General features: G+C 43.5%; 1 protein-coding gene across 1 annotated transcript in view; it reads left to right on the top strand.

Moving 5' to 3' along the window:
* The window catches only part of LOC119463953 (phospholipid-transporting ATPase ABCA3), a 102,777-nt gene that overhangs the window by 53,029 nt on the left and 25,385 nt on the right, over nucleotides 1-24,363 (top strand). The window contains exons 9-12 of the mRNA XM_049655440.1: nucleotides 9,105-9,443; nucleotides 11,941-12,362; nucleotides 16,760-16,885; nucleotides 18,677-18,856. Of these exons, the coding sequence (XP_049511397.1) occupies nucleotides 9,105-9,443; nucleotides 11,941-12,362; nucleotides 16,760-16,885; nucleotides 18,677-18,856 (1,067 nt within the window). The remainder of the gene's footprint in view (nucleotides 1-9,104; nucleotides 9,444-11,940; nucleotides 12,363-16,759; nucleotides 16,886-18,676; nucleotides 18,857-24,363) is intronic.

The raw sequence follows: 24,363 nt of genomic DNA, 5'->3' as shown, positions 1-24,363 counted from the left end.
ACGAACAACTCCTGGGAAAGACTTCTGCCGAATTCCGGTCTAATTGACAATTTCTGTGAAAGGAGAACTGACCGTTTATTGGACATTACTGTGCACTATGGCGTGAAAAGATTTTTAAACAGAGGATCCAACTTTTGTAGAGAGGACGGGACAGAGAACAAGTGAAATATGTTGCGGCCGCTCGATGCGCGCTTTGGTGAAAACGCTACTGTGTTTTGACATGCGTTCGATGTAGTCTCCATTACTACTGCATAAATCTACGCAAATTTTACACGTTTATCGACAGTCTATGATAATATGGGAGCAGTCTGAGAGAAACATTATCTCCTTTTGTTCTGAGAAGTTAAGTATATCTGTTGATGCTGCGACTATTCAAAGAGCGCCTAGACTAGGCAGATATGGGGCCGTCAAGAAGAGGCCCCTGATTGTGAAATTCTTGTCTTTTAAGGATAAGAACCGAATCCTTTCAAATGCCGCAAAACTAAAGGATGCGGACTGGGCAATTAGCGAGGACTATTCGCCCAATGTTCAGGAACAAAGAAAAAGGCTTATACGGTTTGCTAAAGAGCGCGGAGGAAAACTGAAACTGCTCTTTAATAAACTACACTTGGATAAAAAAACTTTCATGTACAACACTGAAAGAGACTGTATCACATGTGTAGACGAATAGCCATGACCATGTCCTTCAGCTAACCCAGGAACTGTTACTAAAAGTGGCCTTGTTTGCATTGTCATTAATTGTCGCAGTTTAAAAAACAAAACTGATCAGTTCCTCTCCCTCTTAGAAATGACAAATGCACATGTGGTAATTGGAACAGAGTCATGGCTGGACAGCAACATGACTGATAGTGAAATATTTCTTTCATCCTATACCACATACCGGAAGGATCGCAATGCGCGTGGTGGTGGTGTATTCATCCTTGTTCATAGCAGTTTGAAAAGCGTGTTGGTTAACATAGACGGCGATTCCTGTGAAGCTGTCTGGTGTAGGGTACTGCTGGGCGATGGTACGTCACTAGCAGTTGGTTCTTTTTATAGGCCTCCCGGATCCACCAGTCCAGTATCATTGTTTGAACTTAGCAACACATTATTAACTTTACACGCAACATACATTATCCTTGCCGGAGACTTTTATATGCCTAGTGTTGAATGGTCGTCTTACCAACCAGTAATTTGCACTTCATCCCTTCTGTATACTGCGTTCCGTGAAATGATCAATGCGCATTCATTATTCCAGTTTGTTGAAGCCCCTACGAGACAGAGGCTACCAGCGCTATCGTATAAATTATCGTATAAAGTTGTGAAGCGACAGCATACGCAACCCCGTAAAGTCTATTTTTACGAAAAAGGGGATTATGCGTCCTTATCATTGGGACTTGATGCGTTTTTTCCTGAGTCTCTTTCACACGGACCGTCTATGAATGTTGATTCCTTCTGGAACTTGTTTAAAACTAAAATCTTATCTCTGACACACACGTTCATCTCGTCCCGCTTCATTTCAGCTAAGCGTCGTGACGATAAGCGTTGGATGAATAGGCAGCTCCGAGTGATGGTCAACCGACGGAAAAGCCTCTTTCGTAGATACTGTGATTCGCCGGCACTAAATCTGTACTCGGAGATGAAAAAACTAACCAAAAACCTATCCAAGGAAATACACAAAGCAAAAATGGCATACTGAAGCACACTTGGGCAGAGATTAAAGACAAACCCGAAGGAAGTCTGGAAATATGTTAAAAGCAACAGAAACACCGGTGTCACTTTACCTGAGATACTAGATGGAGTTGATTATGGCAACGATTCAAGGGGAAATGCGAACTGTTTCAATCTCTATTTCCAATCGGTGTTTTCCAGTCAAAAAACAAGACACGCTCTCTTCCAAACTTCAAGCAACCTGACAAGAATGGATGATACAGAAATTTCTGAACGGGGAATTATGCGGTTCCTACAGAAAGTTAAACTTACATCTGCTCCGGGGCCCGACAACATTTCAAATTACATTCTGAAAAATTGTGCTGCTTCTGTTGCCTCGTATCTAGTGCTATTTCAGAAATCTTTAGAGAGTGGTGAACTTCCTCATGACTGGAAAAGTGCCAATGTTGTTCCCATACATAAGAGTGGTGATAGGAGTAAAACATGCAACTATAGGCCTATATCTTTGACGTGCAAAGTACTAGAACATGTCATTTATACTCAGTTAATCAGCCATCTACAAAAAATAATTTTTCTGTCCAACACAACATGAATTTAGGTCAGGTTTCTCATGTGAAACACAGCTTGTAGAATTTACCCTTGATATTTCCGCTTCCTTAAACTCTGCCGGTCAGGTAGATTGTATTTTTCTAGATTTTCGGAAAACGTTCGATTTAGTTGCTCAAGACCTATTACTGCAGAAGCTTTCACTTTTGAATATTCCTACTACACTCCTAACCTGGATTGAAGCGTACCTCATGGAAAGAAAACAGTGCGTAGTTTGTGACGGTATCGGTTCAGTAAGTGTGGGTGTGACCTCTGGTGTTCCGCAAGGGTCGGTTCTAGGCCCTCTTCTGTTTTTGATATTTATAAACTATCTTAGTGACTACATTTCAAGTACCGTTCGACTTTACGCTAAAGACTGCTGTGTCTACCGCACCATATCCTCTGAAGCCGATGCAGTTACACTACAGCATGACTTCAACTCCGTGTACTCTTGGTGTCAAAAATGGAATATGGCGCTGAATCTCTCGAAATGTAATCTGGTCCGGTTTACGAAAAAGAAACAATTCCTTCAAGCACAGAAATATCTGATGTCTCAACTTATACGTACTTAGGAGTCTTTTTTTCCACTGATTTATCTTGGAATACACACGTCAACTATATCGCCGCGAAAGCCAGCCGCACATTAAACTTCCTCCGACGTAACTTTAAGGATGCTGCCGTTAAGCTAAAGGAAACATTATATATTTCAAGTGTTCGTCCTATACTCGAGTATGCTTGCGTCGCCTGGGACCCGCATACAAAGCTCAACGTTGAAGAACTGGAGCGCGTCCAAAAACGGGCTGCCAGATTCGTATCTGGCGACTATAATTTTCAAAAGAGGTCTTCTGGTTTGCGCGACAAGTTGGGATGGCCGTTACTTGAAAACAGGCGAAAATACCTCAGACTCTCTTTCTTTTATAATGTTCTAAACAATAACACTGGCATTCAAAAAGAGAAATACATAAAGGAGTCTAGCTACATTTCCGCCCGCACTGACCACCCACTAAAGGCACGCGAATACAGTTGCCCAATAAACGCATTCAAGTAGAGCTTTTTTCCACGAACCGTGCACGACTGGAACGGTCTACCTGCGCAAATTGCTACTGCCCCTCCAACATACTTTCTAACGGCTTTACAGAACCACGTGTTAATATGAGTGCAATATTGCTTGTCCTTGTATGTTTTATCCCTTTTGTTGATCATTCCCAACGATGTTAGCCGAGATCGCTATATTTAGATGTTCTTCTTTTGTGTGTGTGTGACATGCTTGTTCATCTTTGTATATTAGTTTTTGTTCTTGCTTTTTACTGAATATTAGTACTGTATAGTAGTATTTACTGTATATTAGTTTTTGTTTTTGATTTTTACTTAAATAGTGCATAGGTATTTAGATGCTTTATATGCTGCATCATTTGCTTAACTTATCGTATATGTCTTGTTATTTATTTCTGATGTTCCCCCTACAATAATGCCCTAGAGGGCGCTGTAGGTATTGTATATAAATAAATAAATAAAATTTGTAACTGAACATGCAATATTTGGACAACCGCGCTAGTTTTATAGCATGCTACAGTAATCGGTTCTGCCATACATACTCTGATAGGAGGGGTCCGTTTCATTGCAAGTTGCTATGGCAACGTGGTTAGACGAACGGTCTGATGTCACAAGCGCATCTATCACCACGACATGCGTGATGTTACGTATATCGCCTGTATTCTGGGAAAACGTATCTCGCAATACACTGTTGAAATTTTCAAGGTGTTTGATGTGTTTCATTATTTAATATTGAGCACACGCATACACCACTAAATGTTACGACACCACTGGCCCGTTTATTCTGATGAGACCTTCCAGGTGTATAAAGAGTACAATCCCGCCTGTATGCTCCAGTACTTGAATTTGCTAGTGTTTGCTCATGATACCGAGACATAGAAAACATTTCTGACGCCCCCATTGATGATTATTTGCAGTGCTGACTTGCTCCAAGTAATATTGGCTGATGGCTAACAGTAACATAAATGTTATGTGTCAATGACCGCTCTGGTGCAGAAAAACAGTCATATGTGGCACACTCATGTCTACATCCAAGGCGAATGTCTGAGACCCTTTCGAAAACCACCTAGTCCTAAATCTTGAATGTTTATAACGGAATTAATATTCGCCTTGAAAAGGATATTTTTACCTCTACCACTATAGAGTGCAGTTGGTAGAGAGGTAAACAATTTCGAAATGTCTTCGTTAAAAGTACTTCATTGGAAAAATGCGCGTCATTCCCTATGGTCTTCTCGCACAATATTCCTGCATTTTTTGTTTTATTTTTTTCACAGGATAAACCTGGACTGGGCCCCTGGAGGAAAGGGAAGAGAAAAACCCGTAGAAGGTTTGTGACAAACAAGTATCCTTGAAGAAGAAATTGGTCTATCGAAATAGAAATATCGCTTTGTGATGAAAATCTGCGCATTACTCTATATTATTGTTATCGTACTGTAATATGTCGTTATGTCTTAGACATGCACTTTCATGTAACACTCCTATGGTTGAAAACGTTGCAGGCATACGGAAGCGAAAGCGCGTGTGATGTATTTGCATATACACCTTGTGGTCCTTCTTTCTATCATTGTCATTTTTCCCCGTGATTGGGAAAAAGCAGTGTGCGTAGACATTTCTCCACATACTTTGCAAACGTCAACGTTGTGAATTGTGCTGCATTCCGCAAAATAAGTATTGTAAGCAACATTTGCTTACGGGACATGCTCAAGTAACATGCGCTTGTTCGTTATATTCCTTGCAGACGATTAACAATTTTCGTTCTAACCAGGGAAACGAAATATGAGATACGCGGCCGACATATCCGGCGTTCGTCGGCATGCCCGGCTGCGGCCGGGGTCGAGATGCGACACGCTGCATTTCGCGCCGGCCTCGTCACCCAGAATGTGCCGCATCCGCGTCTCGTCGAGCAAGATGAGCTGGTGGATAGCCGTGATTAGGGATGGCTCGAAAACCAACCCCTCTATAGTTCAACGTTTGCGCCGCGCCGCCTAGACACATGCGCATTTTATACGGAACTACGAGTTTCGGGAGGATATGTAACTGCGAACTCGCTGCATGTGCCGCCACCAGTATCCATCAGGCCATCTTGCTCGACGAGACGCGGATGAGGTCCATTCTGGGTGACGAGGCTGGCGCGAAATGCAGCGTGTCGCACCTCGACGCCGGCTGCAGCCGGGGCACGCCGACGAACGCCCGTTTCGTCGGCCACGATTCGCGCCGGAATAGAGTGCTGCGCTTTCGCTGGCATGCGTGGCTTCCCCGTGACTAGCGCGCTCGCCCGTCAACGCTACGTCAGACTATAAAGTGGCCTTTAGAAGACTGCGCGCCCATCCCGAGTATTGTCCCGATACTCGGGGTCGGCTAAGTTTGGCTAAGAAGCAGCCTAGCCAAACCAAGTTAAGCAAAGGTAAAGCTAAGAACCAGCCCAGCCAAACCAAGTTGAGCAAAGGAGAGCAAAGGCTAGGGAAGAGCCACCAGCTTCGCTGTTTGCCGTGCCTTCGCACCACTTAGTGTGAAGCTGCCCCAATTTTGTTTGGTTAACTTAAGTAACGTTAGTAGTAAACTTCAAGTTAGGGTCTAATTTTATGTCAAGGAAAGATATACAATCAGCCGCTGGGATTGATTGATGGTCTATGGATACTTGTGGTATGTAAGCGACAAGTTTTTTAGATGTTCCAAAAAACATGACTGAGTTTTAATAGGGTTTGAAATTAGGTTGTTTAAACGACACGATTAAATACCTTGGGCAATTCGTTGTTCCGCTTATTAACGTTTTTAGCCATTTATGTGACATGGAAATGGTGGTATCATAAGCCTAAAGGACAACCTTAGGAAGATAAATGCAATTAGGTAAATCATTAATCTAGATTCAAAACAGTAAGGCCCTAGTACTGAGCCCTGCGGTACCCCTGGATTAATCACATTAACGTTTGAATAAACGTCACCTATACAGACTGATGGTTCGCGATCAAGTAAGTTTTTTTAAGTTAAAGGCGGACCATTTATACTCAATGATTCTAGTTTAGTAAGTAAAATATTACGATGAACGGTGTCATAGGCTTTAGTAAAACCAAGAAATAAATAACAGACGAAATCGCCGTTGTCGATGCAAGACTTTAAGAAATCGGTTAAGGATAGTCAAGCTAAGTTGGTTGAACTACCTGCACGGTAACCGAATTGGCAAGGCTTTAGCAATTTAAATGTGTTAGGATACTTGTTAATACGTCTCAGAAATAATTTTTCAATAAGTTTGCTAATTTACAAAATAGAGATAGGGCGATAGTTTAGGACCTCTGTGATATCATCTTATCAACTTAGCCTTTTGAGTGAGCTCGGAAAGATACCACAATTAAAAGTGAGAATATTTTGTTTAGTATTTCCTCAATCATAAAGCAGCGAGCTTTAAGTGATAAGCAGAAATAGTATCTAGCCCAACGCTAGAGTTCTCTAGATTCATGATTGTAGAACACACTTCATCAGGGATGACAGGAAACAGAAAAATGAATGGTTACAGCGGGTAAGAGGATACGATGAAGCTACGGGCCTATTGTTGTAGATCTCATCAAAGTAATCACTAAATGAGTTAGCAATGCCGGATGCCTCAGTGTAGATTTGTTGTTCATAATTTATTTTACCAATTATTTTACTAACATGTGGTCGATTTAAAAAGTAATTGAAAAGTTTCAATTTTTTCTTGGCGTTATTTTTTGTCTTACAAAATTGTTTTTCGTTTTAATTTTTTAGAAGGTTATTCAACCTATTACAATATTTTTTATACCTAAATTTCGATCCACACTGAATGGCAGTTTTTTTAGGTTTCCTCTAGAGATTATCTTTCTTTCGCATGCTAGTTAACAAATCTTGTGTTAACCAGGGATTATGGGGAAGTTTAAATATTTTCTTGGGTTTGACAGTTTTATTGTTTGCATACACTGGTTTAAGAAACAAGCAGCCGAAATTCTCTAATGCTTTTTCAGGATCAGGCAAGTTGCCAATGGAAGTCCAGTCAGTGCCATCAGTTGTTTTGAGAAAGTTGTCCTTATTTAAGCTAGAATTAAAATGGCAAGTGCTATAGCGAGGTAGTTTTGCGGCGAAAGTTACAAATACGGGAAGATGATCAGAGATAAGCACATCAATGACTCCTGCGCGTAGCGTTGGTTTGATATTGCTTAAAACGAGGTCAAGAAGAGTACCAGTTCCATTGAGTGAAGATCAAGTACGGGATGAAATTAGTGACTCAAACCCGAAACTAAGAAAGTAATCAGTATATGCAATTCTGCGGTTGTTATCAATATGCAATAAATTATTCTTGGTATCACCAATCAGTACAATTTTCTTGTTTTCAGCAGAGATTATATTGAGTACTGCAGCGAGTTTATGTAGAAAATCCGCGATAGATGAAGGTGGGGAAGGGTAAATGCATGCAATGATCAAATTAATCAGATTGCTGAAAGGCGAAAAGTTAGCCTCAATCCACACGGATTCACAGTTCAAAACATATAAAGACAAGTCAAACCTATGCTTGTACTTAATCTATGGGTATTCCGTTATTGATTTTTTTTCAGTTGTTCCAATTGCTCTAAAAGCTACCAATCACAATCATCTACATTTACACTAATACAACGATTAAATGTCTTTGCAAATTACGCACTTTGAGCAGATACAAGGCATGGTTTTCGCGTCACGAGGCTGGGGTACTCACCAAAGAATGCTTACGCATAACAATGTTACTTTGCGCTCCGCTTGTGAGCTCCACACAACGCGCCCGACTGCAAAATTTGGATAAGACGTTCCCAGCAACGTATAGTATCCACGGACAGTGAAGGACTCTTCAGTGAAGCTGACTGAATTTTTCGCATTTGTGCAGACCTTATTTACGTAAGTGAGATATCCACAATTCTTACATACCCCTATGTTTTTTTTTCACTGTTCTTTATTATTACGTGTATCATATTAGCGTTATTATTACTATTTATATTATTGTAGTTAAGGGAGATAAATTATAGGTAAATCTAAAGCAATTATTATTGCGACAGAAATTATATGGGCCCTTCTGGTGAATTTTCGTCGTCATCGGGGGCGTTGGTGTGGTCCACATGAATTATTCGAAATGGATGCTATTTTACTGAAACACCAAAGTTGCTGTGACCTGGTTTTTTGGCTTTGACATATTTATTAAACAGTATTTTGAAAATTGCAGAGAACAGTGATAAAGCACTTCATTTGCAGTGCATGCTTTTTATCCTAAAGCAATAAAAACAATATTTGCGCTCGCAATCTCCATTTGTTGCACTTTCACGGGAACCGGTACCAGTGCTCTTATGCATCTAATATTTTACTCAGCGCTGATTAGTGCCGACGGTAGGTCTCATCTAGTCTAATCGCGTGCAGCATCGCGCTGCGACGCCTGTAACCCCACTATCGGAGCTCATGACGCTTGTTAGAATTCTCAGACGCCTGAAATCTGCCAGGGTGATGCTCTTTATGCCCAGCAGAAGTCGTCTTTTGTGCCACTTCGAGCCATGTCGCACTTGTGTATAGTTACAACACGATCCTAGCAGTTCAAGCGCAGCCCTAAAGCTTGCCATCCCTGTAAATGCTCCGCCCGTCGTGCGAAGCTGCCAGCTTTTGGTGGAATTTTAAACGCAGTTCATGCATTTCCGCAATGTCTAGTCACTAATTCTTCAATTTGTTGTCTGCTGCGTCGAATTTGCAGAAAAAGAAGTCGTTACTGTTTCCAAGACAATTACAAAACGGCGATCGATGGCACGATCGTTCGGAGCCCTGTTCTTCAAGCGGCTCTTAAGCCTCGTGCGCAGCTGGGGTCTCTGCGCCACGTTCTTCCTGCTGCCTCTTGCATTGCTGGCGTTAAGTACCTGGCAGTCGCCACCAGTGAGCCAGCTGAAGTCGCTGCAAACGCAGGCAAACACCCTCGACATCCCCATTAAACTGGCAGCCCACTTCCCACGAACCGAGGTCATACTTGGCGAGTCACCGGCCACCGACGTAAGCCAACAACTGCGGGCACTTGTGAAGTCCGAAGGCTGCAGCGTGCGCACCGCGGAAGACGTGGGAAAGGAGCTCCGCGAGATCATGGAGGGCGACTTCGCAAGCTACATCCTGACTTACCCAATGGCCGTTTCATTTCAGTCTAACGCGTGAGTGTAAGGTCTCCATCTATGCCGTTCAATACTGTTTCATTGAACTTGAACGTAGTTATTATCGCATTCAGTGAGAGGCTGGAACTCGTGAGCCATGGCTGGAGTGACCCACTTGAGGGAAAAAAAGTTCACACTCATCCATTCTAACCGTATGCACAGCCCCGTGCTTTCCATCGCCTGCTCTCTCAGCATTGCAATAATACACTGACCTGCCGAGCAGCTCTTGCTCCATTTCAAGAAAAAATGAAAGGAACGAGAATAACTAGGAAGCTAGGGAAGCCGCACGCCACCACAAAGCGCTGCGGGCGTGCCACGTTTGTACTGCTCGGCGGGCAAGTTTGTTAATGCTCCGGGATGACAATCAACAAAGGAAAGTCCCTAACATAAGAACCATCTTGAAATGCAGCGCAATGGGACGGCACAACAGAGAGGAAAACGAACACCGTCCCATTTCCGTCCCATTGCGCTGCATTTCAACATGGTTCTTATGACAAAATACCAACTAGCCCAACATTCAACTCTTTGAAAGTCCCTAAGTATGCGCATTGCAGGAATGGCCACACATTTCTTTTCTCGAGAGCCTCGCTCAAGCCATCAGACACGTGTTGCAGCTCAATCTGAATGGGACAATACGTCTATTTGAGCTAGTTCATATGGCTTCATTTCCCTAAACACACGGATATATTCCGGTGTTTCCAGCGGCCGGTGACGCCCCTATCGCCGAAGCGCCGATAAGCTGTTCGGACAGCGCATGCGCACGAGTGCAACGCGAGCGAGTGCCGTTTCGTTTGGCAAGAGTGCAAGCTCAGCGCAATCTCTTCAGTGAACCCGAACTCTAGGGCAGCAGGCTTCTGTCCACCCAACTTAGTACATAATACACTCTGGTCTTGTGACTCCGGCATGAGATAGAACGTGCTCTATTCCCGCGCCATTTGCATAAATTTGCCTCATTTACGGCAGGTGGAAATAATTGCGCCGGACGAAAGACTGTGGAGCGTCCACTTCCGCATAGCACAGCTGCGCTGGATGTGATTTGCCGCCGTCCGCATACGCCAGTCTATATCCTCGTCTCAACTCAGCGCGTACAGGCAATGACCTAGGAATTACACTTGAAAACTAGAACACGAGTACTGACTATGAACTTATCGGTTACAAAGAGAGCATTAAATATATGCATAGCCACAAGCGTTGTGCTTCACGCATTGTCTACGACAAATTAGAATTTATTTGTGTTAAGGAATGTTGGCTTACTCATCAATGACCATTCCTTTTTCTGAAAGGCGATCAAAAATCTTGTTTTGTAGAGCAGTAACGAGGCTAGTTGTCATGCATTCATAGGACGAAGCTCAAACGACCAACTGGCTCGCAGTTTGCGCTTCCTGATTTCGTCAATGTTCTATGGTGAACTTGCTCCAAATCTCATACATCATTGAGTTAAGGGTGCTGCCGTGGCTCTGCCGTATTTCCTAATCTACAATTTCCTGTAAAAACGAATAACGTGAAAATTCGAACAATAACAACAAAAATAGTCTAGTTAGAAAATTATTGCTCGATTACATAGGGTAACCTATATAACGTTATCAAAGCGATTTAATCGAAAAAATGTTAAACCATGGTGCGAGAAACAAATTGAAGATCTACATTGTTCGCTCATGAGAACTATTACGACTCAATGCCGTAGGTCGTTTAACTGTATCATGCATCGTGCGTTTTCTAAATCTTCATTTTCGTTCCACAGCTGGGCTAACATTAGCCGAGACACGCGATACACGCTTGCACCGATCTCGACTGATGCTGTGTAAATCTGGCACTGGAATGTGAAACTGAAGTAGATAACAAATGTGATTTGCACTAGGCATGTCCTCTACTGCTAAGACGCTCGTATCGCCGGAAATTAGAACATGCTACACATTAAAAATAGCATGATGTGTTTGGCAGTTCCTTATCGTTCATTTCCTTTTATTTAAATCGTCGAAAGTTCCATTTTCCATATAGGAGTAAATAGATTAAGTATGTATAGCTGTGTATACACGGAATTATTTCAAATCTCTTCCTAACGGTAAAACGATAAGAGTGAACTAAGGCAAACTCGATTAGTTTACCAGTCTTTCAATCAACACACAAATGTTCGCCACCAGGTAGCCTCATCAGCATACGTGAGCTGGATTACCATCTTTGCAACGGCAGGTGCGGTAACATGCCAAATAGAACAGAAATAATGACGGTAAAAGTATAATTAGGAGTGGTGAAAATCGCCAAGTAGACGGACATAGAAGCAGTAATGAATAGTAAGTTGTTGGTCTAGTTGATTTGGCATGATTGTGCAAAGTGCAGCGCACAAGTGTTTTTCCTGTCCTAGTCTCCTTTTTCCGCAACACTTCTGCGCTCCCCTTCGCAAAATCAAGCAGTAATATTTATCTTGTAGGTTCTTGCGCAGTGCATTTACGTGGAACTGTTCGCACTGAGAACTCACTCTTATCTCGCGTCCACGCAGGATACAGATTTTGCCCAACCCGACGAGCCCCATCACGCTTCCGGTCATTGTCAACCTGGTACACACGGCCTGGCTGCGCGTGCTGACGACGAAGCCGGAGGCGCACATTAACGTCACCGTCACTTACCTGAAAGCCCTCCATAGGTCAACCACTTTTCTCATTTTCATGGCAAAATTAGGTGCTTGGGTCTACTGGGGGTTCGAAGCGGCTCTGTTCTACGCGTTGGGCTTCGCTGCCTACGCCTCGTTTCCTGCTACCGAGCTGTTGAGCGGCGCTCGAGAAGTGCAGCTCATGACGGGAATCTCGGGCCTCGAGTTCATCTTCGCCCACTTCGTCTTCGATTTCCTCTACCACGTCCTCTTCAGCGTGTTGTGGTGCGTCATCCACTACACCTTCAGCTCCTACTCTGCAGCCACACTAGGTACGTGTGTCGCTCTCAGTGAGTTCTTTTTCGACGTCGATATCGTGCGAATTATCAATCTATACGTTATGGCATTCATAGCTGCGTTAAGAAAAGGTGGGCAGCTTGTACTAGTGGTGCAAGGCTGCAAGTCAACAGCGCAGCTGGTGATCGACCTAGTTTTTTTCCAAGTTTTACTAGGCTTGGCTATGTTTTGCTGGGCAATGCTAAGTGCTGCTAGACACGGTATTCCGAATCGACTCGCGACCAACGCGCAGATTCTAGCTTGGCCGCGCGACGCGCTTCAAGATCAGCGGCTTCTTCTTCGGGTGTCCGGGTGCACACACCGCTCTCTGGCTGCGAATGCACAAGGCAGGCGCGCCGGGGGTGGCCGTAGGTGGATCAGAAAGTACACGTAGGCACGTCCAAATCCTCCACCGCGGTGGCAGACGTGTCTCCATGGGTAGTGGCTGTCAACTGCGAAGGTGCATCATTTGTTGTCATTGCTGTGTATGCTCCGCCTCACCGTCCTCTAGAGCATTTCTCGATGAACTAAACCAGGTTTTCACGCGGTTTGTCTCGTTCGGTTTTGTCTTGGGCGGAACGCCAATCACGCGTTATGGGGGCCTGTGGTCGTTGATGAACGCGGCGCGCGCCTTCTGCAATTTGCGTGTGGCAACAACCTACACATTCTGTGCCCGGCGTTAGGTACTATGGTAGCTGCAAGCAGAGGGACTCGGCCAGCGTTTGCTGAGTCGCTTGCTGAGTGGCTGTTGTAACCGCAGCATATGGTTACAACGCCACAACATTTGTCGCTTCGATCCACCTACCATGGAGCATGTGTCGACCGGATGGCAAGGAAGACGCTGAGCAGGCGAAGCGGCAAGGTTGCAGACATTTTGAGGGGTGTAGGTCATTCTTATTGGCGAAGGAGTTTTGCACCTTCCACAGTGCTGCATGGAACTACGATATATATATATATATATATATATATATATATATGATGTATTGCATGCGTGGATATAATATCCAGTCCGTCTAATAGTCTATGTACACAAAATCATTTCTCCGTATAACATGCTGTTCTTTAAATTAGATATTTATTGCGCATAAAGCACACTTCATATATATATATATATATATACATACACATAGTTCATGACCCTATCACACCAAAAATGCCTCAATTTAAGTAGATGTCCACTGGAGTTGAGCCTGCCTGTATTTTTTTTTTTGTTTGTTTTTGCTATATTACCGTGTTCAATCTATGTCGTGTCAATGAATGAAGAGCAAGCGTAACTAGAAAAGGTGAGGTCCACGTAAACTCGTCTATGTAAGTGAATTGCCCGGTTTTTATTTTCACGGCTATTCGTGGAAAGCAACATTACAATCGTAATAACATTCAGTAGAGGGTAGTTGAAGAACGCAATTGGTGATACAAGGTACCAAGGGTTCACACAAGTACCGTTTCGTAGCTTTCGGACACAGCCATGGAGTGTTGTCATAGATTGCAAATGTACTCTTCATGGCCATAAATAAAGATCAGCATGTTAATGCACGTCTCGTTTATTTGGAATGATCTTTACAATCTGTGGATTTATACTCGCGAAATGTTTGATGACATTAAAACTGTTGGCAGACAAAGAATTACCGTTATCTGCCTTTTCTCAGTACGCTTCCGCGATAATCGCCGATTCGGATATTCCCCGAGAATCGGCCGCATCTTGCAGCATTCCTTAGTATCTGGTGATTGATTTGATCATCATATTCAGCCAGTTTTGCGTCCACTACATAGAATGGGTCTCTTACAGCAACCTCGAATTACTGCGGCCTTGCGCCAGCAGGCCCCTTATAATGCCTACAAATTTTCCAATTTGACCACACCATTCAATTTGCGACCATAGTCGGCTGCGCGTTCTTTGTCTTGGCACCCGTTCTGTAACTCAGTTGAACGATCGGTTACTTCCCCTTACGCGCATGACATGTCTAAGCCAGTCCTACTTCGTCTGTGTAATGTGAACTATATTTTGCCTTCCCCCGTTTGGGCGCTAATCCGCGCAGCCATCTTCCTGTATTTTCCCTACCTTACTGTCAGATTACTTCCAATGCTCAGGGTCCTCTGGACGCAATCAGGGAATGGCGACTTTGTCCTCCAATACGTAATTCAGATTTATATTTATACGAATCAAGCCTTTGCGATCTTATATGTCCTTTTTGCATAAATACACATAACTACGCTTATTAGAATGTAGACCAGTGCCAACACCAAATAACACTTACTATAACTATAACACGACAAACTTTCTGCGGTCCCCCAGAAACATGGTACATGTGGCACTGAAGGAACATCAGACGAGAGGCTCAGTCGTGAGCAATAACTCGCTATCACAACTGAAATGCACAAAGTAACCGCAATGTACACTCACAAACGTGTGCGACCATATTGAGGTACGGATGGAGCAATGAATGCAATGACTTATGACATTTTTTTCGTTTCGCCATTCGTCAGCTATTGGCACAGTTCTCTGCCATTCTTATCAGCCGTATCTGCCGGTAGTGAATGGCGTATGATAAAAAAAAAAAGAATGGGATCAAGAGAAAGGAATCGCTTAGAAATACCGGCCGGGAGGCTAACCATGGATTTTGGAGGACGCCAATGGTACTCCAATGAACGATTGAGTCTACATGTGTGGTTTTGCCGTAACTTCAGGATGATGATTATATAGATAATGGAATTAACTAAGGCCGGTAACTATTAAGCATAAGAAAAGGAACTGGTAGAAATTAGCTGGATGAGCATAATTTTTTAGTAGCAGATTGCCTGGGAAATTTGATGTGCAATTGTTTCGCGAACAAACACGCACCTGATGGTGGCAAACAACCTAAACGTTTTGATGAAACTATGAAACCTTCGAGTACATACTTGCTTAACAAGCACAAAAAAGTCGTGATTGCTCTATAATTCTCTGGTAGCAGCTAGCCTAATGGCGGATACTGCTACGGATTGAATTGAGCGGATCGTGAGCCATCCTAAGCTTGTCGAGCCTTTGTAGTGCGCAAGAAGTAAAAAAAACGAAATCTCACGAGGCTTATTTCTGAAGATTTCGAAGCATTCAGTTGTCATGATTTATACTTCCCTCTGCCATTATGCAAGCGATCTTCTCTATTGTCGCTGCGCCGGGGCGTGCTAGTCAGGGGCAGAAATGATGAAGAATTCAACATATGTAAAGAATTATTTAAAGCAAAGGTCATGAGCAAATGAAAGCAGGTGGGTTACCCGAGACTGAATGGTAGACGAACCTTCAGTAAAGACGAAACCTCATGTGGAGGAGAAAAATTCGAATAGACACGCGTTTAAGTTTTTTTCTCGAGTGCTTTCACTGTACTTTGCCAGGAAATTCGTGCAGTTGATACACGTTATGTTTCGATAAAATGAAAGCCTAATGATTAGTGACAGTGAACTGGGATCATGAGATGCAGATGTACAGAATAATAAAAATGTATTTGGAACTGATCCGCAAGGCGTTGCCAAGAGATGACAAGCAGCTAGCCGCTATGCTTGAAACGTTTACAATCATTGCCTACTAGCGGCCACGAACAAAATGAACCGGTACTTCGACATCAACACCGAATCATCGGAGAAAGGTAAAGAACCATATATGTGTCTTAGTCTATCTGAGACCGATAGATTATTCGTCTAGAAGTCTATGAAAGTGTTTGGTATGGCAATATACGACTATGTTGCGTCGAACATTGCCGCCGAAGGTGCCCCTGCTGCTCCTCAATTTGAAATTACCGCGCGAAAATGTTTAAGTTGTAATCCTCACGTGACCTCCCTCTCGGTAACACACAGTCGTCAATTCAGTGCTGCAGTCATATCGGATATATTATAGCCCAATACAGGAGGTGGCATAGCGGCTTTTTGTGTTCATCAATTTCACGCTTAGAGAAGATATGTTATCGCTGCGCTTAACGCATTTTTTATAACAGATGGCTTCTCTAAAAGTACAGCTCGACCTAATGCGGACTGAAAGATGGTAGGCTTAAGGTTAAGAGCCTGGAAGACAGCGTTGTGTATTTGCGATCAAATGAGGGTAGCCGATGTTCTAGATGAGATTACGAGAAAAAGAAATTGAGTTTAGAGGGCAATGTGATGCAGAAGGCAGGTACCCGCGGCACTGACAAAATGGCAGAATGGGTGCCGAGTAAACGGGAACGCAATAAAAGAATGCAGAAACTTCGAGTGATTATGTTAGAAAACATCGCGGCATACGAAATAGTCAACTGGCGCAAGACAGGAAAAATCGAATATTGCTGGGCGAGACGTTCGTCTTGCAGCAATGGGCATCAAATAGCATGTCGATTATGCAAAATATTGACTGTGTATTTAATGAATATGTTTTTTCACTCTATTTTAGGGCTCTTGTTCCTTGCTTTTGTGTCGGTTGGGCCAGCAGCTATTGGCGTTGCCTACCTATTCGCGGAAACTGCAGTCTCTCCCGGTTCTGCGGTCGTTAGGCTTTTCCTGGCATTCTACGTTGGAGGTAAGCAGCAAGATAATTTACAGATGAGTGGTGCCACTTAACAACTGAAAATGTTGAGCTAGGAGATCCTATGCATGATAGCTAGAAATGGTTCTAAATTTGAAACGCCGCTATTCCAGAATTGTGTTGACACACGCAACCGTTTATTGCGTGAATGAATAGAAAACACCGCTAGATCTGCTTTTCGTCTGTAGTTATGCACACCGTCATTCGCTTGAACGGTAGAGTCCGCATTTGATTTCAACAGACTTTCTTAAGGCTGTAAGCCCTCGTGGATACTGTCTGTCCTAGCTAACGTTAGCCATGCTGGTATAAAAACATGAAGAAAAGGGCACCGTGTGACATATATATCATCGTGCTCAAAAGTAGCGAGACGACGTAACGAAAAATATAGTGTTTGGTGGTTGTAAGGGCTGTTCAATCCGTGCCGCTTTAGGTTCTAGCAGCAAGAAAGCACTGTGATAGCATTCAAATGCGCTGTAATGATGATGTGATGTCGAAATTTTCGGGTTGCCGAGCGTCACACGTTTGTGCCTTGTAAAAAATTTGAAACACTCGCGCATACATTTAATGCAAAGAATCCTCATGTCATTCTAGCGACTTTGTGGCAGGTGAACCTATCTGCCGTTTTCGTTCGCCGATCCCCGTGAGAGTGACGCACAAAATTATGTGCTCACGAGACCACTGGATATGGGCCAGTAGAATTTAGCTTGCTTTGGATCTTATACCCTTGTGCTGACAGCCACTCTCTTACTCTACAAATTATTACAATACAGTCCATAAATTCTTCATAACCATTTGCTACATTATCTTTGACATTTACATATACCCATTCACTACAAACCATGAATGTTTCGCAATACTTCGATGTCAACTACTGTTGAGTCTGCCAAGATTTTTTTTATTCCTTAAGTGTTAAACGAAAATCCTATACTAGGTAAAGCGTAAAAGGTAAAAAAAAATCCTGACACCATCGACAATGCTTGTCAATATAAGCAAACAGCGATAACAAACGAAAGCACGAACGAACGAACGAATGAGGGAGCGAAAGAGCTAGCGAGCGAACGAACGAAGGAACGAGTGAGCCATCAAAGAGAGAAAGTAAGGGATATGAACAGTGAGACAAAGACCTTGAGAGAACGAACGGCATCATTTTCCGTTCCGGGTACCATCATCGACTACGAACTACCAACGGACCAACCCCAATAACGACCGAAAGCCAAAGAGAGCCATTCTGTTTTACACGTCGCCGTTGACGAGAAATTCGTCGTGGTCCTCTTTCTCGTGCAAAAGAATTGTTCGGACCTGCGACACTTGGTTGCGGGGAAGCCATAAGAATTCTTTCTGTTGCTTCGAATGGATGACAGTTTTCCACGTCATGAACATCAGTGTAATTCCGTATGATCCTAATCATAATTCCCCAGTACTTAATTTACTAGGAATTTGAAATAATAATTACTTCATTCTGAAGTCGTTGTTACTTTCAGGCATTTCTAGTGTTATCGGGAAACTCTAGAATAATCTTCAACGCCTTCGTTTCTTTTACCTGCACCTAAATCTAAATACACGAGCATTCTCTCGGATTTCGCCCCATGGAAATGGGGCCACCGCGGCTGGGCTTCCGACCACCAGCCTTGTGCTAGGCAGCGCAACGCTGCAGGAAAGTGTGCCTCATACGTCTAAGACGTGATGACAAGCTAATTCTATTCTGACTGGCGTGAGATTTTCTTCTTGGAAAGTTTTCTTCCGTTAACTCCTTCGTAATTCTGTGGCACCTGTTCTGCATTTCAGGCCTGCTCACCGTCATGGGCAGTTCAATTCTTTCGTATTTCTCAACGTCAAATTTCGTGCACTATGCCTTGCTCGCCCTCCCACCGTACACGCTGCTGTCCATGCTCGTCAAAATATGGGACAACGAGGACAAGTCCCTGCACTGCAAGCTACTAGAGAACCAACTTCTTCTCCAAAAAAGTACGGTGTATAGTTTTTCTCAATGAGAGTGAACGGTTCATTGCTCATGCCTGCCTAAAGTACTACAAGTCACGCGTCTTCTCCACAGAGGCTCCATTAAGTACCGCGTAAACGCAGGGTCCTACAATTCAACTCTGACCGCACTCAGGATAGAATGGTTAAATATTCATCTTAACTGCAGGCGTGGGTGACTACAAGATCGATGGTTACACTTTCTAAAAGCCTGTTTTCAAGTACACGCGTCCACCTGTTATACCTCATTGAATTGCACGAATGCCCGCTTTCCTTTCTCCAAGCGGTGTTTCTAGATCATTGTGGTAACTAGAGCTGTTAGAACACATGTGCATACTTTTCCTCTAATGTATCTTTCACCAAACCAAGAGCACTCAAAACGTATGTACAGCGCCCATCGTGGAACCTATGCGAAGCTAAGGTTCCGTGAAGCAGGTAATAAAATCTTATTTATTTGCCCATTTCATTCCTGCGTCTCTGGGGTAAAAAAAACTGGCGCGCACGCATGTGGTGTCACGAACCTCCCCAAATTTCCGAACAGGCTATTGATAATCCAGCACAACTGAGAGCCACACCTGCTCTTCAAAAAGGTGTCCGACTAAGCAACCCATCACAGCATGTTGAATTAACTGCAATCGTCAGGTTGAGGGACAATCAATCAATCAATCCTTATTAATGCAACACTGAGGGAATACAATTCAACTGAATATACAGAAGGAGGTCCCATGGTTACAAACCGCAGGCGGGACTTCCTATGTTAATAGATTAGAAAACTAACAAAGCGAATATATAATAACAAACAATTTCAAAATCTTACTCGCAACAAAGACAAAGAGGAATATTTCAGTGATTGCATAAAAAACGTAACGAAAAACAAAGTAAAGAGAATTAATGGAAAGCATCAGTTATACATTGAATAAAACATTTTGGCTTTCGCCTAAATACATGAATAGGCATTACTTCTTGCCTGAATAGGCATTACAGATGGGAGTGAGTTCCACAATGAAAGGGATGAGAAAACAATGCTCATTTTTGCATAATTAGTACGTATTCTGGGCAGCAGAAGGTTATTATGGATCCCAAATCTAGTTCTGTTTGTATTAGATAACAGCTAGGACGGAAGGGAAAATATTGATTATGTGCATGCGATGGAAAACCGTAAAACACAAAACACACGTACTGTAAATATATATTTCAGAGATAGGTAGTATGTTAAGCTGGACGAAAATAGGATGTGATGGCGTCAGTCGAGTAGCAGAGGTAATAAGTCGCACGGCTTGCTTTCGCAGTACCTTCAGAGGCCAGATGTGAACTGCATATGAACTACCCCATGATGTAATACAGTAAGTTAGGTGACTGTGTATGAATGCATAATATAGCGCTTTAAGAGTGCTTATGCTAAAGCACTTTCTTGATTTTAATAATGCCCTAATGCCATATGAAATCTTTTTACAAATGGAATTGATATGTTGGTGAAATTTCAAATCAGTGTCAACTATAACTCCTCAAAATGATGTGTGATCGCTTAACGGAATGGCGACAGAGTTGACATAGAGGCAGGGAATTGATAGCTGTTTTTGTTGGGAGAATGAAAAAGCATGAAACTAGTTTTGGATGGATTAATCAATAGTCTAATAGAGTTGCACCATTCTTCGAGAGAGGTTAAGTCAGCTTGAAGGTTAGATACGAGAGTCGCGGAATCAGAATGATGGGAAAAGATAGTCGTGTCATCAGCGTAAAGTAAATAGGAAGAAAAGTTAAGTCAAACCTAAAATTATGTCTGTGACTTTCTTCGCGTACGGCAATCACCATGAGCACTGGCGGCACTACTTCCCCATCCTTTCCTCCTCATCGGTATGGAATACCTCAGGCCTCTGCACTATCCCGTACATTATTTAATTTGGCCATGTGTAAGGCGCATCGGCGTTACACACCCCGTGAACGAGGAGTGAACGCTGGGCCAAATTACAAAGCCGACTTATCAGTTTCCGAAAATAACCCCACGAAAGCTTGGACAATTAATAAGAGGCCTTCTGGGGCGCCAACGAACGCCGGTTGTGCTCCAAAAATTGAGTCATAGCTCAGACTTGTCAAAACACAACAAAAAATATTCTTCAAATAAGGCAGTTACATACACACATACAAACTGCGGCTAGGCATATCACAAGGCAATTAAGATGGGTGCTAACAAAATTCTGGAACATAATTAACGACAAGCACTAAGAGTTCAACGTCTACCACAGAGAATGAAGAGGAACACAAAGTGCCCACTCGTATTCACCCGTGCTGGTCTTGAGCCGGACGATCTCGGCGTAGCTGGAGGCAAATCTTAGGGAAGGAAATTCTTCCAGAAACGCAGACGCTCGAGGAACTCGTCGGTTAGCTTGTCGGGGAATCCCCTTCTTCCAAAGACGGTCAGTCTCCACGTCACATCTCTTCACCGGCGCTGTTTGATTTCCGTACTCATTCTTGCACGGCGCTTTTATCGCCTTCGCCGGCGTTTCTCGAACTTTCTGACGGAGTCGGACTCCCATAGCGTGAACAAAGCCTGGTAATCTTCTATACATTTCTCGCGTTTTCGGCCGCGGTGCCGAAGCGTCTCTGATGAAGGCGGTGACTCATTTTTAGGCGCACGCCAGGTGGTCATCCTCCTACTCTCTCTGCTCGTCCTGTGTCGGGGTCTGAGAGGGCGTTTCCGCGTGCGCGATCACTCTCCTTTCTCTCGATACGGTAACCTTCGCGTTTGTTGTCGAAGCTTCTAGTCTCTGTTGATCGCGTCGGCTGTCCGCGGCATATGCGCTCTCTCTCCCTTTGTCGAAGCTGCGGCGGAGCCGACGTTCTCCTTCTCTCTGTGGCCTCACACCTGCCAGGTCCTAGCTGGTTCATGTTAGTTGCAGGGACAAGGATCTATTTTCTGCCATCCGGCGGCACTATGTCAAGCTTAATGCTACAGATACGCTGCTGTTGGCGACATCGGGACCGGATACTAACGTCAAAGTATCCCTCATAGCCACCGCGCAGGTGACGCTTCGATTATTTTCAATGCTAGTTCGCCAATTATTCCACCATCGAGATCGTTGCTTTAGGGCGCACGTCTGCTCAATAAACAATCTACTTGAAAGAAAAAAATGCATGTCAATTGCTACTCATTTCCGAATGAGTTCACTGCAGGAGGCGTAGCCAGGGGGGGGGGGGGGGGGGGGGCTGATGGGGTTTCAGACCCCTCCTCCCCCCCTAAAATTTTTTCGTGCTGGTATGCACCGCCGACCAAAACAACCACCGGCGCCAGGAATCATTCTGTATTTTGTCTACACTGTCTTTTTCACGCTCCAAAAGACATTTCGGGACGAACATTGCGAACTCGGCCTGGATTTCGTGGCAACACCATTGCACCTGGAGTCACATAACGCAGGGACCCCATCCGAGCACAAACTTTCAAGGGCTTTTCGATAGCGAGCGGGCGCGTTGCGGCATCTCGCAGCGGAATCTATGGAGCGCATGGATTTCAATTCCGAAACTTTATGGGTATAACGTTGTCATAACTTTTCACGCGACTAGTGCACTGACATTTCCAAAGGCGTGCTTTAGATTTTCAATTCTGGAACTTTATGGGTTTAATGTTATTATAAACTTGGGCCAACATGCGCGCACTGGAGTCCTCGTGTCCAAGCCGTTGCAGAAATGTAAGCACGTGCTCGCAATCTTCCACACACACGAAAATACTAAATATCACCGTGACTGTCAGCTGACAGCTGACTGACAGCTTCCTGAAAATGTTCGGAGAAAATTTTCAGGAAGCGCACCCAATGTGATTGATCAGCTGGACCAGGGCAGGCAAAGTAAAATAAGAAAACCAGAAGAAACTTAACGGCCTATTATTGAGGCAGTTGTTTTTTGCGGGCGACAAGGTCTGGCTCTCCGTGGCCATAGGGACAGTGGTCCTATAGATTTAAGCAAAGCCCCCGCTGAAAATGCTAGTATTTTCAGTGCGCTTCTTCGCATGCGAGATGATTGTGGAGATACATATGTATCTGAAGAACCAGTTGGAACCATTTGCAACCTATATCTGAAGAACCATTTGGAAAGTTGCCCCAGTAATACCTCGTATTGAAGCCAAGATGTACAAAACCAAATTATAGAAATTTGTGGTGAAATTATTAAAGAAAGCCTAGATTCAAAAGTAAACGCTGCAGGCTGCCTCTCTATACTTGCTGACGAAACGACAGATATTGCTCGAATCGAACAGCTTACTGTTGGTGCGAGGTACCTAAGCAAGGATGCCAACGATATCGAAGGAGTGTTTTTAGGTTTGAGAACCGGAATAGATGCCCTCTCTCATTGCGATTGCAAGTTCTATGTGAATGCGTACCAACTGCTGCAGAGTCTTGTCACCCTTCCAGTGACCACTTGCGCTCTACGATGTGTGAAGAACGCATGGTTAGGCTGGCAAGAGACGTCGGCGTCAACGTGTCCGAAGTCATTGACCACTTCACTAAACTTCCCCATCGAGTGAAGTTCGTCCTTTAGATAGCGAAGCAGCAAAAATCAATGGAAGTAAAAACCTCTGTTCCTCCAGTCCATAAACTCGTATTTATGAAAAACGTATGACTGTTCCTTAGCTTTTAAAACCACAGAAATTTTCGCCGTTTATTCCAATAGTTAGCATCATGATCAAAATTATCACGCGAATGGAAAAATTACGAGGACATCAATAACTAATTTTGACCGACCTTGCTCATTGAAAGCCCAGCCCACGCGGCGTTTCCTAACAAACACACTCGGATATTCGGTAGTTCAACTTGCCGCATCATCTGTGGGTTTCGTTTGGCCTTTTCTTTCCTTTTTAGCTACCTGCTTTTACTTCTTTTTTGAACATAAACAATGCCCTTCTTTAATTTTGTATGCAGAATATTTGTTGCCGCTCTGCAGGCAGTTAAATTACACATTTTCTGACTGATTTCGGCATTATTCCGCTATTATTCGACCCTGATGGTGTGGTCGCGACCGCCGCATGGCCCAAGTACATATCACAATTTCTACGATAATAGTTTTGTTCGTGCCTGGATCATCTGTCTTTCTATGCGTAAAGTTGAGTATCTGTGACTGCGCAACATGTTTATCTGTCTTGTCTGACGCATTATATACAGTGACGTTTGCTTAAATACGTAGATTTATTGGAGACTTATACGTATATTTAAATATCTTGTTGCGAGGTGTTGTATATACAAGCAGTAAAGTTTGTTTCCTAGTGGCACTTTTTTTTGCACTTTATCAAGTTGTATCTTCGCATTTGTATATCCATTCTATCTTCGCATTTCTAATGTATATTTTGCGGAACTCCTGCTTTTTATATGTACTCACTGTTGCGACTGTAATCTCGGTGTAATTATAATACACCACCGGTAACAGAGGCTCCTGCGCAATCTAGTGCAACGAATGACAGTGTCACTGAGGTTTTTCCATGGCTTTTGCATATGTAGAAAAATGTAAACGAG

This window comes from Dermacentor silvarum, chromosome 9 (genome assembly GCF_013339745.2).
Source record: "Dermacentor silvarum isolate Dsil-2018 chromosome 9, BIME_Dsil_1.4, whole genome shotgun sequence".
Lineage (NCBI taxonomy): Eukaryota > Metazoa > Arthropoda > Arachnida > Ixodida > Ixodidae > Dermacentor > Dermacentor silvarum.
This window is presented reverse-complemented; position numbering and strand designations above follow the sequence as displayed.